This window comes from Xyrauchen texanus, chromosome 43 (genome assembly GCF_025860055.1).
Source record: "Xyrauchen texanus isolate HMW12.3.18 chromosome 43, RBS_HiC_50CHRs, whole genome shotgun sequence".
In the NCBI taxonomy this organism is placed as follows: Eukaryota; Metazoa; Chordata; class Actinopteri; order Cypriniformes; family Catostomidae; genus Xyrauchen; species Xyrauchen texanus.
In genome coordinates, this window is record NC_068318.1 from 15903265 (window position 1) to 15915737 (window position 12473).

General features: G+C 37.2%; 1 protein-coding gene across 3 annotated transcripts in view; it reads left to right on the top strand.

The window, feature by feature from the left end:
- Positions 1 to 12473, top strand: part of LOC127635630 (neuroligin-2-like) — a 121742-nt gene that overhangs the window by 66002 nt on the left and 43267 nt on the right. For 2 of the 3 annotated variants that reach the window (XM_052115786.1, XM_052115787.1), the window contains exon 3: positions 9431 to 9484. The exons of the other annotated variant lie outside the window; for it this stretch is intronic. In XM_052115786.1, coding sequence (XP_051971746.1) covers positions 9431 to 9484 — 54 coding nt within the window. The remainder of the gene's footprint in view (positions 1 to 9430; positions 9485 to 12473) is intronic. 3 annotated transcript variants of the gene reach the window in all.

The following is a 12473-nucleotide window of genomic DNA, read 5'->3' on the forward strand; positions in this document are numbered from 1 at the left end:
GCACAACTCACCACGTGCCCCACCAAGAGCGAGAACCACATTATAGCGACCACAAGCAGGTTACCCCATGTGACTCCACCCACCCTAGCAACTGGACCAATTTGGTTGCTTAGGAGACCTGGCTAGAGTCACTTAGCACGCTCTGTATTTGAACTTGCGACCACAAGGAGGTTACCCTATGTGAGTCTACCCTCCCTAGCAACCGGACCAATTTGGTTGCTAAGGAGACCTGACTGGAGTCACTCAGCATGCCCTGGATTTGAACTTCGAATCCAGGTGTAGTAGTCAGCGTCTTTACTCGCTGAGCTACCCAGGCCCCCACAAAACAGCACTATCCTTGAGATTTCCAACCCAGCATACAGGTACATCCTCCTTAAACCATGGTCACGCTCAAAATTACATTAAATGATTAAAATAGGAAACAGTCTTTTCAAAATATAAATTAAACCTGGAAATAAAGTTTTAGGATATTGCAGGTGTGATTTACCGAAAAGGGCTAAATAGTTGATCTGCTTGTGATGCGCGAATGGTTTTCTTTCATTAAAGCACTTAAGATGCTCTGTGAACATTCACATGCAGGATCATGATTATATCACACAGTAGTTGTTTTAACAACCACGCAATTGCGTGGGGCCCCGGACATCAGTAGGAAAGCTCATCAAAAACTGCTTGAGGGGTGACATTTTTGCATACACTTGCGGCAGGAATATGCTGTTGTCAGCGCACACAGATCGGATTTTAAGTCAGTTTTTCTAGTAGGATTTTGTGTTCGGGTTTATATTTACGAAAAAATATACAGTCCTTCCGAACTTGTTTCGCACACACGCTTTCACTCACATACGTGCGAACGGATGAGTTAGGGGCTGTTCACACGAACGTATTTTTGTGAGCATCTGCTCTGATCTCATATTGTTTTCCTTTGTAAACACGCACTAGACGAACGTCGATATCTGCTGCACCATGTCGTTATTTATTCAGTGTCTCGTGCAGGACTAGCATATTTTTAGACACTGTGTCAAGGTAAAAATAACTTCAACTCTCAAAACTGCATGTCAAGACACCAGCATTCTGTTTAATTTTTTTTAATCAGCTGTCGTTCTGAACAAGTTGAGGTTGCAAAGAGGTGACTGTAACAGTGTTTTGATGTCATTAAGATAGCTTTGTGCGAGGAACAGGGCAAAAAGTAAAGGCCCAGGTATACTTAATTTTTGTATGTTCCAGATCGGCTCACACCTGGTTGACCGCGTTGGCTTTGTGAGTATACTCTTCTGACCATAAGCAAATAAAAGTGCATTTGACGCATGCCCACTACAACTTCTTTGTAATACTTTTAGTAGAGTCAGTGGCTGGCGCATGCACCGACGATGTGCACAGACGATGACCGCATCTGCGTCAAGTTGCACAAACTGGATTATAATGAAATTTACATCACACATATTGTGCGTGGAGCAATCAGCAACGCAGACACGGCAAGTATACTTTGGCCTTAGGTATTTATGAACTGAGAATCTGGTGTTTTACTCGTGATTTGTGTGAAACTGAAAGAAATCACTGTTGGTGTAGCGCCTCTAGTGTTCATTTCATCAGGAAGGTGCCGGAATAAGTAAAACAAGAAATCATTTGACAAAAATGTAGGTTTAATAATGTGACACTGGACATTCTGATCCCTAGATATGGCTAAGGTTACTTTTTCAATGTAACTCTTGCATTTTTTCGCCTATTTTATCAATCGTCAGACAACATTTTTTGTATCTGATCACTTAGAAAAGTAATAGCACATCTCTCCTTAACAAGCTGCACAGTTTGAGATATCATTCATGTCTGTAGCACAAATGGTGCTGGGCGAGTTATTGGCTGAATTTTAATACATGGCATTGGTAGTTTATTCAAATCCCTAACTGCAAGTTTGAGCAATTGTAATAGTGATACTTACCTTTGCAAGTACCAATAAAAACATGCCCTCTTTCACAATAAATTATCTATTATAGTAAACAGCTTTACATGAGCGTGCACGCGCACACACACACACACATATATTTGAAATCCAGCTGTGCTCTGCATCGGAAGGCAGCTGTGTTTTAGTCTAGCCGGCTATGTTAGCCCTCCGCCATAGTTCTGCCTCAGCTAAACACCCAGGATCCTTCAATTTTAATACTGATTCGACAAGCGTTTATCGTCCATACGCTTTATTAAAAGCTATATTTCAGAGCACAGCACGATCCTGGAGACACAAAGTTCACCAGAGAGAGAGAGAGAGAGAGAGAGCGAGCGATCAAGAGACAGATAGAGCAAGACAGGAGAGAGAGAAAGATGACACTAGTTTGAGTGGGAACAGCTGTGAGATTGCTAGCAGTAACTGAAGGTTTATGTCATGGAGACATGGACAGTCCTCTTCTCACTCAGCCCACAGGCGCTGAACGGCAAAGAAACACATCTCCACACACACACTCACATACGCTTGTGCTAGATGACCTCATTTACTCAGAGCTCTTGGAGACGATTACAACAGTGTTTCGCCCCTCTCCAAAAATTTCACTGGAAAAACTGCCATTACATCATGTCACTTGAGGCTGCTCTCACCTCCTTCCTGGGTGACTTTTAAAAAACATGAAATGGCATTTGCGGTGCATTTAACCTCCGTAATGTGATGTATTTTAGAGTGAAGTGGGAAATAATGTTGGGCCAGGCATGATTGTATCTATAAATATTTGATTGGATCATGTAAAGTGGGCTGCAATTGGTTAACATTATCTTTCTCATTTCACATTCCCATTTTATTTAACATTATTTGTCCAAAATCCCACTCCAAATAGCTGTACATTAAACATCAAATATCTTTTTGCAGGCAGCAGTTTCGCTTTCACTGTGAACAAGCAAATTACTTGTCATGAGAATCTTGACACATCGTGTATAGAGTCATTATAAAACAGAAAGCAAGAAACTGCTATAGATATAGTTTTTATGTCTTATATGTCTGTAATATGTCGAGTCTGTCATCTTTAATGGAGGGGAGATATGATGAGCATATGACATCAGCCCTTCAAGGCAGATTGCTTTCATGTATTATTTTTCTAGGTCTGCTCCCTCTGCAGACAGAGAGAGAGAGGCAGAGAGATAATAAAAGCAGAAAGAGAGACAGAAAGTGTATACTGAAGACATCTCTACAAGGTAAGCCTGTCAGGGAGGACAAACCTGCTGGTTACACTGGGATGGTGTTCTGCTGGGTATCCTGCCACACGTTGCTGTCAAAAAACACCAAGTGCACACTCTCTCAAACAATATTTCTCACACACCTCAGAAAGAAAGTGCTTACTGCTCAAACCATTTTAAGGGCCTTTTTTAGCATCAGATTTATAGTACAGTAAAAACAGACAGGAAAGTACAAAATACTACATGTACTGTAACATATTGCATTGTGAATGCAGCAATGGAGCTGAGGGAGGAATCAAATGTTTTGTTGGGAAATCCAAATCATTTAACTGAATCACTTTTTTTGGATTTCATAAATCTGGATGCGGATCTCTTTTTTTATTTTATTAATTAATGAATGCAATATATATATATATATATATATATATATATATATATATATATATATATATGTATGTGTGTGTGTGTGTGTGTGTGTGTGTGTGTATATATATGTGTGTTTGTGTATATATATATATATATGTATATATATATATATATATATATATATGTGTGTGTGTGTGTGTGTGTGTGTGTGTGTGTATATATATATATATATATATATACATATATATATACACACACACACATATATATATGTGTGTGTGTGTGTATATATATATATATATATATATATATATATATATGTGTGTGTGTGTGTGTGTATATATATGTGTGTGTGTGTGTGTGTGTGTGTATATATATATATATATATATATATATATATATATATGTATATGTATATATACACACATATATTTTATATATAACTTAAACTAAACGTGCACACATCATGTGCAGTAAATTATCCAATATTTAGGGCAGGTAGGTAGTCAACAATGCTTTAGAAGAATACCAGAGCAAACTGTTTCATTAAAGGATGTGAAACTCGGACTAAAAATGGTCAGTTTAGTGTTAACTTCAGGCAAGTCAAATTAGCTTTTTTTGTTAGTAACTTTTAGTGTAGCTAACTACTTTTTTAAAAAAAAGCTGCTTGACTGTACACTAATTATGAAATATTCAAATATTTTTTTAGAAGATGCACTCAAAATCCACTGGGCTGAAAAATCCACTCGGTTTGAATGAGCATGACATTTGTGGTCTTCATTATCATGCTTTCGGGTCTCCGCACATCTCCTCTCCTTTCACACAGATGGCATCTTCTGTACACTGTCTTCTCTTTCACTTAGAGGGGTCTTCTGGGCCTTAGTTTTAAAGCTGGTGCATCATCTTCAAAGGCCAGCAGGATTAGGTTTCTGGGAAAAGCCTGAGCCTTAATGGAGGCTGTAGACCATATAGATGGAAGTAACCAGTAAAATTGTGAAAGCTTGATCTCCAAATGCTTTAAAGCATCGATAAAGTGCTGACGTGGCTAGAGCTTAATCACACACAACACACACACACACACACACACACACACACACACACATACACACAAGCTTACTCCATACTCCCATCAACCTGTCTCCCGCTCTCCACCCTTTACTGGAAGAACTGACCTGAGATGGTGAATTGAAATGAAAATCACGTCAGCATTGATCGAGGCTCAAAGCTTAAGTGCAACTCAGGAAGAGATACTGCTCAGATGATCACGTGAGACACACACACTCCAACTTTGTACCTGAAATCCTTGCCACTGACATCATGAGCGCTGGAATAGGCAATCTCATACAAGTGTTATTGTACTTAATATCAGCACCTCTTGGATTCGGTGGTATGGCACAAGGCACAGCTGTCCTGAAATTCAGTACAACATCATGATTGCAAGTGTGAAATTGATTTTATATGGCCAATTATGTGTATTTTAGCCTGTCTATTTAAGTTTTTTTGCTTCCATGTGTTAAAAGAATAAATGAAGTTGTAAGGATTTGAAGTGTGTACATTATGCTTTTGGCTTGCCAATATGGTTAGATGTGCTGCATATGCAGGGTATTTCCTCCATGAAATAAATTTCAGTCAAAATTGTGGGACCCCCAAATAAAAATGAATGATATTTATCTTATAATTCAGCACTTTTTACGTGCAAAAAAATGCTTCTCATCTGAGACCCTTGTTTGTGCTGTGTGGTTTTTGTGCAAGTGTGCTCAGTGTGGTGTAGGGTTGCCACCCATCCCATAGAAAATGGGATCATCCCGTATTTAAAGATAAAATTATGTGAATCAATACGGGACACGATTTGTCCCTTATTTAAGATGGTCAGAAGAGATTCCAGATTGCTAATTTTAAAAAAATTCTATATAAAGGTTCAATAAGATCAAACAATGTATGAATACAATCACTGAGTCATAAAGACAAGTACAGGTGAAGAAGAAAAAAATAAAACAAATACAAATTATTGAAAAATTATATATTAATCTGTGTATACACCAATCAAAATTTACACATAAATAAGATAAAGAAGACAAATAAAAAAAACTATTTAAATAAAATATTTTTAACATAAAGATGTATTTTGTTTTAGAAGTCATGGTATATAAGACAGGATATACCATTGTTATTAATAACGAATATTAACTGTTAACTGTTAGGGGCTGTGATCCCCACCCCCCAATTAAATGTCGCTTATTTTACAAATTCAAAAGTGGGCACCCAAGTGTGGCATTACTTGCACAAGCCATCACAGAACCAATTGCATGAGGGATTCGCTCTACTAGATTATTTTGACATGCACCAGAAAAAAAAAACTCATGTCCAATGTAAACATGGAATGCAATTATATATTTTATAATTTGATTAAATGCAATTATGTAATAAATCAACTTCGAGCATGTGGATGACCGTATATATGGCAGTCACCATGCACCGATGACTAGTTTTGACCCTGGAAAAATTCAACCCTGGTGTATAAAAGTGTTTGACAGATTGGGTGAGAATTATGTGCACAGCAATGAGCAATGGAGTTGTGTATGTGTGAATGTGTGCGTGCGGTCTGTTGGCATGGAGAGCCTGTGTAGCAGATAAACGGTAAATAAATGGAGATGATTTCTATCTTGCCTCTTACAGGCCCTCTGCCAGTGCTGGGAAGGGGGGGGGAGGGGTCACGCTGATAATACCCATTAATGGCTGTCGCCACACAAGCGTTTAGCATTTAACCTGAGTTTGCAGCAGATGCTAATGTTTCTCGCAACACCAGATCCGCTCAGCTCCAGTCCTGAAGGAGCCAGTGACAGAATAATTTTGTTCATACCTAACTTGCCGAATAATAACAAAATGAACTGACTACACAGTCACATTGAAGTGAGTTTGCTAGAGAACAAAACTGAGCAGCACATTAGAAATTAACATGTGCATGAGATGCTAATACTGGCTAGAAAGTAATATATATTGTCCCTACTAAATAGTACAATTATGGTGTCAGATGATTATACCAAATTAGTTTGATATATGCATGTTACTTAATGATTACTATATTCACATACCATGGTATTTACCTGGTATTTCCAAGAAACATGAGAGTAAAAAGGAACTAAACAAATGTTGGAAAGCAGAGAACAATTTCTATAAAGCCTATATTTTTAATGCATTATAAAGGCATTACAAATGTATTCTAATTCATCCATTATGTATCATAATGCACCTTATATGCTATAACTTATCACAAGTAATTGTAACTATAATTGTAATACATTGTAATACTTAACCTGTTCATAGTTATGCCTAAAAGACTATAATGCATAATTACACAATTGACATCCAGTTTTATTTGCAGAAGTTGCAACGATACATTATGCACACCGATCAGCCACAACATTAAAACCACCTGTCTAATTTTGTGTAGGTCCCCCTCATGCCGCCAAAACAGCGCCAACCCTCATCTCAGAAAAGCATTCTTCTCACCACAATTGTACAGAGCAGTTATCTGAGTTACCGTAAACTTTGTCAGTTCATACCAGTCTGGCCATTTTCTGTTGACCTCTTTCATCAACAGGCATTTCTGTCCACAGAACTGCTGCTCAATTAATGTTTTTTGTTTTTGGCGCCATTCTGAGTAAATTCTAGAGACTGTTGTGTGTGAAAATCCCAGGAGATCAGCAGTTACAGAAATACTCAAAGCAGCCCTTCTGGCACCAACAATCATGCATGCGATTACCTAATCAGCCAATCGTGTGGCCGCAGTGCAGTGCATAAAATCATGCAGATATGGGTCAGGAGCTTCAATTAATGTTCACATCGACCATCAGAATCGGGAAAAAATGTGATCTCGGTGATTTAGACAGTGGCATGATTGTTGGTGCCAGATGGGCTAGTTTGAGCATTTCTGTAACTGCTGATCTCCTGGGATTTTCACACACAACAGTCTCTAGAATTTACTCAGAATGGTGCCAAAAACAAAAAAAAAACATCCAGTGAGCAGCAGTTCTGTGGACTGAAATGCCTTGTTGATGAAAGAGGTCAACAGAGAATGGCCAGACTGGTTCGAACTGACAAAGTCTATGGTAACTCAGATAACCACTCTGTACAATAGTGGTGAGAAGAATATCACATCAGAATAATATTATGAGATGCGGGTTGGCGCTGTTATGGTGACACGAGGGGGACCTACATAATATTAGGCAGGTGGTTTTAATGTTGTGGCTGATCGGTGTATATAATATATATATATATATATATAATATGCTGTCATGCAAAACCAGCATAGTGTAAACAGTCATAACGTTATATGACTTGATCATATGCCTTTATAGGTGTATACTTTTCTATACTTTGTATACTTATATATAAAATATATAAACTTGGCCATATAAAATTACAAATGAATGTGTTCTTATAAACAGCTATAACATAAACTTGTAAAATACAATCCATTACAAGTCAAGCCTATCTAATGGAAGTTATATACAAATAAACAGAATAGAAAGGAACATACATTCACAGTGTAAATTGTAAGACATTATGAAATCGACCATATAATTTTGTCTGACAGGTGTAATTTAAGTGGAACAAAGGCCTAATAAAAATATATAATTAAAAATCAACTGTATCATAAATCATAAGTAATATTGAGACTTAACAAGCTTTCCTTGTTGAATTTCCCACAAAATGTTTAGTTAATTGAAGAAAGTGCATTTCAAAAATGGGTTAATGTCTTATTTGGTCTTTATAGTATCATGCTTTTTGTTTGTCTTTTTTTGAGTATCTAAAAGCATTTGTTCAAATCAGGACATCAGCAGTTCTACAGTTTCATGTCTCTAAATAAGAATAATAAGTCTAAGTCCAGAATAATCAGTTAGAATATTTTTTTTAATTCTTTGGTGTGTTATGTATATGAAGTTACATAGAGTTGATGTTTGATCAAATTACAAATATTGAATAGGGAGTCCCTGCAAATTGTAAGGACATACGACTTTGTATATAAAATCTGGCATCAACTCAGAATCTTTATCTAAAAGTAAAAAGGCAGCAATTTTTGAGAAGGCAGCTGACCTTGAGGCAAACACTCCTATCTTTTCAATGTTATTTTTATGAATTCTACAAGCTATAAAATTGAAAAATATATATATAATAATAATAGTTTCAAAGGGGGAAAAAACGAATGGCACGACATAGAATAAATCTACCACATATAGTTTTTTTTATATAATTTTTATTTTAAAATGTGTGGAAAAATGACAATAAACCTGAATTGAACTTATCAGATGCTAGCATTGCTCAGAAGGTTGATCAGATAACATGTACATTTCAGCCTCTGCATTAATGTCCTTTGTGGATGATTTCTTACTTAAACACATTAAAAAGTTTGTTTGTAAGGTAGTAAAAGGTAGATGTTGCGAGGGGGAATTATTGTCCCACATGACATAGCAGGGGGCTCCTGAGGGCTGTTTCACTAATCATTTTCTGAGTGAAAAGAATGATGGCTGGACATTTGCCATTTAATGCCTTAATAGTGAATGAATGTGGATAGCAAAATAGAGGAAAACAAAAGACAAGACCACATAAATAATAAAAGTAGTCTCTCTCTCTCTCTCTCTCTCTCTCTCTCTCTCTCTCTCTCTCTCTCTCTCTCTCTCTCTCTCTCTCTCTCTCTCTCTCTCTCTCTCTCTCTCTTTCTGTTGTCTGTTTTGCTTGTTTGCTTTGGCTGCTCTTTTTGATTCTTTTCAAATGGGACACATAATCTCTTGCTAGTTTGTCATTTTTCTTGTTTTGCTGTTTTGGAATTTTTTGCTCTTTTTGTGTTAAGCGCAGTAAAAATCTTTTTGAATTTTCTCTTTTCTCTTTCCCCCTCTTTTTGTCTTAACCCCAGGTCCACTCACAAAAAAACACGATGAGACTTCAATGAACAGACCGAGGGACGAAGGTATTTTTCTTGCATGTTTTTCCCTTTTTTGTCTTGTTTTTCAAACTCTTTTTTTTGGGGAGCGGTTGTAATATGTGCCATAATTTCCCTTGGTTTATTTTATCTTGTATATTTTAGCATTTTGCCTTTAGCTTAACTAGCCACACACACTAATTTATGCAAATGTTATGTTGGCACCAAATACTCAACTATTTGTGATGTATTATTTTCTAATCTCTTCTTGAAAGAGAAGAGATATTCTTCTCTTTCAATGTTCAATTCTTATAACATTTCATAACATCTTTTTGTATTTTAGGAATCATCTCCTGTTGACAGTTAATACTTTGTTAGTTGTGTCCTTTTTGATGAATGGCAAAGGGATTAGCTAATCAATTAACTACATACCCCCTGTGATTTAGGCCAATTTCATTGGCCCACATGCATCCAGCTGTGAATGCAGCTGGACAGTACAGTTGTAATGCAGACTGTAGTAAGCCTATTAAAATGAGTAAAAATGTTGTTCTTAATTGTCTAAAAATACTTTTTAAATATAAATGATATCTTAATATTCCCCAGTTTATATGACTGAAAATGTCAATTTAATCTTCCACATCTCACTGTCTAAGTTTTAAAAAATAAGAGGACAGACGACTTGCAAATAAGCTCTATTTGTGTATATTACTGTGTGTTTACAGTATATGTTTGTATGTCTGAGCACATTTGTGCTTATACTGTACGTATGTGCTTATACACCAGCATTAACATGCATTTCATATCTAATAGAATCTGGATATACAGTATGTGATATATGTGTATTTTGCTTATCGCTTCTGCAGAGTTATGCCCAAAATTTCATTTAGCATAAACTTACATTAAACATGAAATATCTTCTGATTGGTTGTGATTGTTCTGCGCCAGCAGTTTTGTGTCCAGTGTGGCCAGACTAAATAGCTTGAAGCTAGAATCTTATTGCATTGCATCTCATATGATATGTAGGATTTGCCCAAAGCATAGGAATAATTGAGTAGATCTGTTTCATTGAGAATACTTTATGTGGCCAAGTGTAAATGGAACTTACATACTCAAATTGAATAGCTTGAATAGATAGAATAGATCAAAATGCATGAAGGGACTAAGTTCATTTAGGCCAAAACATGTGTTGTATGCATGCTTGTGCAGTGCTCACTCTAACACACGCTCAGTGTGTCGAGTTCTCGGATTCCAGGCGTCTCTAATTGCTGAGGTTTAAATAGAGACACAGCCAGCTAATCCAATTTTGCGTCTCTGAACATGGGAAAAAAGAGAATGAAATGCACGGCAGCAATGGAGGAGAGGAACAGAATGACAGAGAGGAGAGATGAAAGAGAGAAAAAGAGGGGAATGCTCAGATCACCAATTTGAGAGCACGGAGGGGGAGAGATTGATAAAAAAAAACTGTTGTGATAAAGATGAGTATATGATGAAATGAGATTCATGGAGCTTTGATAGTGAGAGAGAGTGAGGACGAGTGGGTGGGAGACAGGAGCAAGAAGGTAGGGAGAGATGTGTAGAGAAAGGGCGAGAGAATGAAGTCCTTTAACAAGAAAGTGGAGAGGCAAAGATGAAGGCAAGAGTTGAGGAGAGGGGGAGAGTTGAAGGAAAAGCAGGAGATCAGAGAGAGAGAGGCAGGGGGAGGTGCGGCATCGGAGAGGAAGAGAGAGAGGGAGTTGCAGGCTTGAAGATGGAGAGATAGAATAGCGTTCTTGTATTTTGAAGCGAATGGGATACTAAGGCCTCTGTTGAAAGGATCTGCTCTCTCTCTCTCTCTCTCTCTCTCTCTCTCTCTCCCTCTTTCATTCTGATTTTTCCATCCCATATTGAGGATAATGTATTGCATACGGTCTCTTTCTCCCTGTGTCTCCCCATTCCTGCCTTGCTCGCTCTTTCCATGGGCTTTCTCTCAACACACATACACACAAAGATTATACTCATAGATTCATAAGCAGAGTTGTCCCAGATAGGATGTTTGTGGATTCTATATTTTCCTCTTGAATGCATCACACAAAAAACAGGAAAATGACACAAGACAACTGTTTTTGGAAGAACAGACTATTCTGTTTGAATTAATAGAAATAATTATGACATTAATATTTGCATATACCTATGCATTCAAGTAAGTTTGGCATAAGACCTACCTGGTCTCATATAATCAAGTTACCATACCCATATTTTTGCTAAATCATTTTTATCTGGCGCATTGTACGTTTTGCCACAGTTTACTAGTGAAATGAACACTAGAGGTGCTACAACAATTACTTTTATTCCCTTTCACACAAATGACCAGTAAAAGAGTAGATTAACTTATTTTTCACTCTATTTCTCATACAATGCTTCAGTATCTTATAACATCTAATCAATTTTACTATAGCGCATGATAGAGCATTGCACTTGTGATGCAAAGGACTAGGGTATGAGTGCTGAAGAGTTTGAGAGTTTGAGAGTTTTATGACACTATCGGTTAGGTTAAGATTTAAGTTTTAGGGTAGGGAGGTAGGATTTGTTGACTTAAAATTCGACCAAGCATTAACCTTAAAAAACTTGTCGGTTTTAATGTCACATTTACTTTTTTAAGGCACTATTGGTTAAGTATAGGTTTAAAGGAACATCCCAGTTAAGCCTATAATTAATAAGGCCCAATCGACAGTAATTGTTGCATAATGTTGATTACCACTAAAAAATTATTTTGACTTGTCCCTCCTCTTCTAAGGGTGTGTTCACACTTGGCAGGTTTGGTTAGATTAAAACTAACTCTGGTGCGATTGCTCTGATAGTGCGGTTCATTTGAACAAGTGTGAACGCTGCCATCCGAACCTTGGTGTGCACCAAACAAGCTATTGAGGCGGTCTCGGTCCACTTCCAAACGAACTCTGGTGTTGTTCAGTTGATATATGAATACAACATGGACCAAAGACATCTAAACTGACCAAAAACATGAAGTTAATTTGCCTAATACTGTCCTCAAGCATACCTG